This window comes from Sceloporus occidentalis, unplaced genomic scaffold (genome assembly GCF_023333645.1).
Source record: "Sceloporus occidentalis isolate IW3139 unplaced genomic scaffold, rSceOcc1.0.p SCAF_3, whole genome shotgun sequence".
In the NCBI taxonomy this organism is placed as follows: domain Eukaryota; kingdom Metazoa; phylum Chordata; class Lepidosauria; order Squamata; family Phrynosomatidae; genus Sceloporus; species Sceloporus occidentalis.
The window spans coordinates 100,551,205-100,558,855 of record NW_028316983.1 but is presented as its reverse complement, the minus strand read 5'-3'; the positions used below and the strand labels follow the sequence as shown (position 1 = coordinate 100,558,855).

At 41.2% G+C, this 7,651-nt stretch overlaps 1 protein-coding gene across 8 annotated transcripts in view; it reads left to right on the top strand.

Annotated features, from left to right (window-relative positions):
* Positions 1 to 1,252: 1,252 nt before the first annotated feature.
* The window catches only part of LOC149316485 (glycogen debranching enzyme-like), a 59,992-nt gene continuing 53,593 nt past the window's right edge, over positions 1,253 to 7,651 (top strand). For 3 of the 8 annotated variants that reach the window (XM_089515638.1, XM_089515645.1, XM_089515646.1), the window contains exons 1-3: positions 2,352 to 2,481; positions 2,974 to 3,033; positions 3,386 to 3,535. In XM_089515638.1, the coding sequence (XP_089371764.1) occupies positions 3,454 to 3,535 (82 nt within the window). In that variant the 5' untranslated portion in view covers positions 2,352 to 2,481; positions 2,974 to 3,033; positions 3,386 to 3,453. Of the gene's footprint in view, positions 1,274 to 2,021; positions 2,255 to 2,351; positions 2,482 to 2,513; positions 2,541 to 2,973; positions 3,034 to 3,385; positions 3,536 to 7,651 lie in introns of those variants that run through there. The other 5 variants (XM_089515640.1, XM_089515639.1, XM_089515643.1 and 2 more) reach the window with 5 other exon arrangements.

Genomic DNA, 7,651 nt, shown 5'->3' with positions numbered 1-7,651 from the left:
GAGGTTTCTACCTCCAACAAAGATAAAATACTCTTCCCCTCCTAATATTGGGATTGGATTGGCATGTTTTACCTCAACACCACTTACAGTTTTCCTGATGCAAAGCAAGAAGGCTTCTTGAGAAATTCGGTATCCTTTGCCTACAATATGCCTCACAAAGGATGGAGACATATTGGATCCAAAGGAAGCATCTTTTTTGTGTTGTAAATGGACATTAAATTTCCTTGGTTTTGAAAATCTCCCAGTGACCACATGGCCAGAAAGAGGAGGTTCCCGCCTGTAAGAAATACCCCTCCATACCATCTAAGAACAAAGACAGCAAAATGGAGACCTAGGACTAACATAATCTTCAATTTTTCTTTCTTTCTCCTATATGGTTTGTAACTCCTTGCCTGATGAAGCCAGTGGAACTTGGAAAGCTTGCAACATGTATATGTTCACACTATGTGGCCATGTTCTGGAAGAACATAGCCATGTCAGTCTGTAAAATTAGTACATAGAGAGATCTTGTAGCATGTTTGAGACTATCTGAAAGAAAGAAATTGGCAACATGGGCTTTCATAGACTTCAGTCTACTTCCTCAGATGCATTTGGTGGAGTGGAAAGCCAAGGACAAGCATATATATGCCATTGTATGTGAGGGTGTCAATTCAAATTGCAACTTCATCTCCATACACTAAGGATTTGTAATTTGAACTGACATCCTCATATACCAATGGCATATATATGTCTGTGCCTGGCTTCCACTCCACCAAATGCATCTGAGGAAGTAGACTGAAGTCTAGGAAAGCTCATGCTGCCAATTTCTTTCTTTCAGTTAGGTCCAAAACACACTGCAGAAATAATAATAATAATAATAATAATAATAATAATAATAATTTATTTTTATCCAATGGATCCAATGGATAGAGGCAGGTTACAACAGTAAAAAATTACAATAATAAAAACAATAATAAAATACATACAACATCAACATGATAAAATAATAATAAAACTAATCCAGTTTGAGGCTGCTTTAACTGCCCTGGCTCAGTGCAAGGACATTCTGGGAATTGTAGTATATCGTGGCACCAAAGCTCTCTGACAGAGAAGGCTAAATGCCTCAGAACACTACATTTCCCAGAATTCCCTAGCACTGGGCCAGGGCAGGTCTCAAAGTGGATTATTTCTGCAGTGTGTTTTGGCCCTTAGTCTCAAAGGTGCTACAAGAACTCTCTATATTCTGGAAGAATTTATTCCTTTTCTTCATCAGCTGTGTCTGACATCTTCAGAGGTTGGTGGCATGATGGAAAGTATCATTGTTTGGATGTTATTCTCTGCCCTAGAAAACCCTGTCCCTCTTAACATCCTCAGGGCTTGAACATGAGTCAACAATGTGATGCTGCAGCTAACAGGGCCAATGCTATTTTAGGCTGCATCAATAGAAATATAGTGTCTAGAGATCAAGAGAAGTAATAGTGCCACTCTATTCTGCTTTGGTCAGGCCCCACCTGGAATATTGTGTCCAGTTCTGGGCACAATTAAAAAAGGACATTGAGAAACTGGAGTGTGTCCAAAGGAGGACGACTAAAATGGTGAAAGGTCTGGCAACCATGCCCTACGAGGAACGACTTAGGGAGCTGGGGATGTTTAGCCTGGAGAAAAGAAGGTTAAGGGGTGATATGATAGCCCTATTTAAATATTTGAAAGGATGTCATATTGAGGAGGGAGCCAGCTTGTTTTCTGCTGCTCCAGAGAACAGGACCCGGAACAATGGATGCAAGCTACAGGAAAAGAGATCCCACCTCAATATTAGGAGGAACTTCCTGAGAGTAAGGGCTGTTCGACAGTGGAATGCACTTCCTCGGAAGGTGATAGAGTCTCCTTCCTTGGAGGTCTTTAAACAGAGGCTGGATGGCCATCTGTTGGGGGTGCTTTGATTGAGAGTTCCTGCATGGCAGAATGGGGTTGGACTGGATGGCTATTCTTAGTGTCCCTTCCAACTCTATGATTCCTCTTCGCTTTCCCCCTCCTCAAAATGGAGGCGTTACTGTGGCAACGCGGCCTAGTAGGCCTGCCCTGGAGTAGCTGGCAACGCCTCCTCCTCTCTCTCTCTCCTCCTGCTCTTTTCCCAATCCCTCCCTCCCTCCCCTTGGAGCCTGGGCCTCCTCCTCCTCTTCCCCTTTTAGGCTGCATCCCTGCCGCCCCTCTCCTCCTGTCACCCTCCTTGCTCCCGTCCTTCCCTCCCTCCTTCGGCAGAGCCTCCTTGGCGCCGGTGAGTGAAGGGCAGCCTGGGCTCTCAGGCTCCATATTTATAGACCAGGGGCAGCAGCCAGGGGGGGATAATGGGGGCTCCAGGCAGGGGACAGCTGGTGGCCTGGGAGAGTGACAGCAGGGGACACTGGCAGGGCTGGGCTGGGCTGCAGGGAGCCTCTGTGGGCAACCCTTTGCCCCAGACTCTGCCCTCCAAACTTAGTTCCTTCTTCTCAAGGGGGTAAAAATGTAAGTCTCTCTCTCTCTCATTCTCTCTCTCTTTGAAGGACTTTCAAGGTGACTTAAAGGTGAATTTGTATTTTGTATTATTTTTTAAAGATATTATTTATTATTGTATTATTTGCATTTTAATTTTATTGCGGTAGCTTTAATATTTATTTTTAATGTATTGTTTTTGTATCTTTTTAAAAAAAACGTATTGTTTTTAATGTTTCCAATACCATCCAAACAATGTGATACCGTTTTATTGGACCAACCGAAATGCACAATCTACACGTTGCAAGCTTTCGAAAGCTTGTAAAACGTCATTCTGCACTTTGGTTGGTCAAATAAAATGGTATCATTGTTTGGATGTTATTGGATTTGCTATATGGCCAACATGGCCATCCCTAGATGTTTTTAATGTTGTAAGCCACCCCGAATCCCAGTCCGGGAGAAGGGCGGGATATGAATAAATATAACAAATCAATAACCACATATTTTATTTGTGTCTTTTCCCAGAACCGGGACTCAGAGCAGCTTCACAACGTTTAAAAACAATACAATCGAAAACATAGAAAGGTGATACATTAAAACAAGAATTAAATTGTTAGAATATTAAAACAGATTACTTATTAAAAGGATAGAAATACTTTTATGGTATTGTGCTTTGTCTGCACAATTTGTGTATAATTACTGTATTAATTTTACATTTTATTGTTTTTAGATTGTACGCCTTGGGCGGGGTTTAATGTTTTGAATTGATTGTATCTGTAAAATACCATGTAAATCTATGGTGCTAAACTGGAAGAAGAAGAGAAAGAGGAAACTTGTCGAGAAAACCCCACGATAGGTTTGCCTTAGGGTCGCCATAAGTCAGAAAGGCACATAATAACAACAAAATCTAACGGTTGTTTCTTTTCTGCTTGTTTAGGAGCTGCTCCTGTCTTCTAGAAGTCCCTCTCTGTCTACTTCAAGTGTGTACAAATCCAGGTAGTCAAGATGCCTCATGGTAAGCAAACCCGAGTCCTTCTCCTCAACGACATGGAAAAACTGGACAAGACCCTCTTCCGGCTGGAACAAGGTCAGTATTAACAGTGGCCACTTTACCCTGTGTGCGGCTTTGGGTGTTGTTCAGTATGTAGAGAGATCTTGTAGCACCTTTAAGACTAACCGAAATAAAGAAGCTGGCTTTCATAGACTTCAGTCTACTTCCTTAGATGCATCATGTTGTGTGGCAACTTTGATCCTAGACTAATCCTTGTGCAAGAGGAAATTCAAACAGTTCTCATCTGTCTCCCTCCATCCTGAGGTGCTTCTGTGCCAAGTTCAACGGAAGCTTGTGGCCTACATTTTGGGGGAAGGAAAGGGAGAGGAGATAGCAAACACTTCTTGTTATTGTTGTGTGCCTTCACGACATTTCTGAGTCATGGCGACCTGAAGGGGTTTTCTTGGCAAGTTGAGTTCAGAGGAGGTTTGCCTTTTGCCTTCCCCTGAGGCTGAGAGAGTGTGACTTGCCTAAGGTTGCCCAGTGGGTTTCCTGGCCAAGCTGGGAATCAAACTCTGGTCTCCAGAGTTGTAGTCCAACACTCAGACCAATATGCCATGCAAACTCTTAATTCTCAGTAACCTGCTGTAAGGATTTAAGTCTGAAAAGCCAAGTTCTGGGCAAAGGTAGAGAAAGCGGTGCACCAATTACTTTTTCAGACACAAGAGAGAACGGGTGGAGCTGTTTACGAAAGGAGATGCATAATGCCTGACGTAAAAAGTCAATATTATCATTAATTTTTCAGGAAGCAGCTCAAATAATACATTAAGTCAGCATTCCACAGTGTGGTTATATATAAAAAGAGCATTCCACGGTTATAGGTTGAGTCTCCCTTATCCAGAATTCCTAAATCCAAAATCGTCCATATGGGTGGCTGAGATACTGGTTCAATGTCCACAAAGTATGTTTCATGCATGAAATTATTTAAAATATTTTGTTTAAAATTATCTTCAGTCTATGTTTATAAGGTGTATAAGAAACATAAATGAATTTCCTGTTTAGACTTAGGTCCCATCTCCCAGCGGGCTCATTATATATATATATGCAGTTATTTCAAAATCTGAAAAATGAAGTCCAAAACACCCCTGGTCCCAGACGTTTCAGATAAGGGAGACACAACTTATATACAAATACAGTTGCAGTCTTGTATTGATTTTTTAAGCTTAAGAGCCAGACTAACTTTGTTGTTAACTATGTTGAGTTGACTTTGGATTTGTTGTTGTTTTTGTTGTTGTGTGCCTTCAAGTCATTTCCAGCTTACGGTGATCTTAAGGCAAACCTATCATAGTGTTTTCTTGGCAAGTTTCTTCAGAGGGTGTTTGCTATTGCTATTCTCTGAGGCTGAGAGTGTGTGACTTGCCCAAGGTCATCCCACCATGGAGATACTTTTAGAATTGTACACTTTTACTTCCATTGTTATGTTCTAGCAGAAAGAACATACAGATAGAAAGATGTATAATTTAAGCAATGCATTTCAAAACCTGTGTAGATCTTACAGTATAAAACAGGCAAACGTTTTCACTTGCCTAGTCTTTGTTTAGTTAATTTAATAAACAGCTTTGTCAAGGGAGTAGTAAAGCGTGAACGCTCTAAGATTTACTCCTATATGCATTGTCTTAAATACAAGAAATCTGGGGCGGGTTATAGACCGCCGCTTTGAGGCGGTCTGCCACTGCCGCCGTTTGCTCCGTAAGGGAGCCGCCGCAGCCACACCGCACGGCTCCCTTACGGAGCAAAAAAGAAGCTCCAAAATGGAGCTTCTTTCTGCGGCGCCTCTGTGACATCGCGAGGCGCCAGGGGTGCATTCGCGACATCACAGGCGCCGCGACATGTTCGGACACACAGCGTCCGATACGTAAAGATGGCGCCGGCCGTGTGGAATGGCCGGCGCCATATTGTACGGACAGAGTCTGTATTAGACCCAGGGGCGTCTAGAAGAGACGCCCCTTTTTTAAAATGGGACGTCCTGCGGACGTCCCAAGTGCCGGTTTGTAACCGGCCAGAGACTGTAATAACAGTAACAGAAAATGTTCTGTTTCCCAGTTTATTTCTTTATCAGTAAATGGAGGTAACTGATACAGATAAAACAAAAGGCACAGATTACTCAGTTCCACTTGACCCAGTTTCATTCTTATATTTGTGTTGGCCCAAGGAGCATCTAAATTGTAGGAATAATGCAGTTTGATACCACTTTAAATTCCATGGCTCATCCTAGAAAATTCTGGGATTTATAGTTTTGTGCTGCACCAGCATTCTTTGACAAAGAAGGCTAAATACCTTGTAAAACTACAAATTTCAGGATTCCATAGGATGGAGCTACAGCACTTAAAGTGGTATCAAACTGCATTTTTTCTACAGTGTAGATGCACCTTTAGTTCCATTTGTTGATTAATATGGATCCTTTATTCTAAAATGATTATTGAAATCCCTTCTTGTATCAGTCCTGTCTTATAATTTTTCGATTATACATAGAGACAGCATATTGTAGTGGCTTGGTCATGGAAATGCACTGGGTGACCTTGGGCAAATCACACTCTCTCAGCCTTGGAGGAAGGCAAAGGCAAAAACCCCTCTGAAAACATCTTTCCAAGAACTTCCCATGATAGGGTCACCTTAGGGTTGCTATAGGTCAGAAATGACTTGAAGAAACACAACAAGAACTTCTTTTAACCTGCTTTGCAGGATATCTACTCTCACAAGACAATTCATAATACCTTCCTTTATATAGAAATCCGTGAGGTCAACCTGTTTTGAAGCAAAAGATAGTTGTGGTTCTTTAAGTGAAACTGTGCATGTTTGTCACACTATAGATTTTAGAGCACGAGTTTTGCAAAATCTAGTCCTTGGTCATTATGAAAGACATCACCGTTTTGTTCACATTAGTAGCTTAGTAGACTTAGAGTATACCAATAAAAATATTGATGTTTTTGGGGAGCATAAACTGAGCATTTATAGCAAATAAGTCAGGCACCAGATTGTTCATGTACATGTAATTCTGATTGTTTCACCATCTGCACATTATTTGCAAAAAAAAGTCCTAAGGTTGTGTGAATTGTATATATGCATATAGATAATTCCTCACCATTGTCTATATGGCTAGAGCTTCTGGGAGTTGTAGTCCAGCAACATCTGGAGGGTTATATAAATCTTACCCTTGATCTGAATCCAGTTGCTAGTCCACAGTGGAGTGGACCTATTGAAACAATGTTAGTAATAAATGTAGCCTTAGATAAATTCCATTGATAAATTTCCATTGATCTCTAGTAGGTCATAGCTATTGGATTTAATACTTGGACTGCATCTACACTGAAGAATTAATGCAGTTTCACACTGCTTTAACTGCCATGACTTGCTATGGAATTTTGGGACCTGTAGTTTTCTGATGTTTTTAGCCTTCTCTGTTAGAGAGCTCTGGTGTCACAACAAACTACAAATCCCAGGATTTCATAGGATGGAGCCATGACATTTAACATGGCATCAAACTGCATTAATTCTGCAGTATGGAAGCAACCTAAGTCACAGTTAACTGAAATCGCAGTTGAAATCTAATGAAATATCATTAGCCTGAATGCTAATGAATGTTAGTCCCAAATCAAGTAGACCCATTGACTTGGTTGTTGAATAGTAAGTCAACATGTAGAACAACTCTGATTCAATGGGTCCTCTGTAGTGTGTGTGTAGGGGAGGGACTGGGACACAAGCCATTTAAAAAAAAAGTGGTAGTTGATTAGCTATCACTACATTTCAGGCATGTGTTCCCATCTGTAGTATTTTGTTAACATCCAGTGCATGAAAACCTGGCAGGGACAACCTGTTTAACTGTATTTAGGGCCTGGTCACATGAACTGTCCTTTATGCAATGCCCATAGGAGAAACCCATTATTGGTACATTGTTATAGTTGTTTCAAAATGTTAAACCTTTTGGGGAACCTAGGCTAAAATTACCAGTGGGTTTCTAAGGGGTGGACTAAATACACTGAAAGCACTGGATATCATCTGATTGTGGAAGCTAAATAAGGTCAGGCCTGATTAGTTCAGTGGGGACAGCCAAGGAATATCAGGTGTTGTGGGCTATGTCTGAGAGAAAGGCAAATCACTTCAGAATATTCTTTGCCTAAGAAAATTATAAAATCCATGTGGTTGCCATAGATT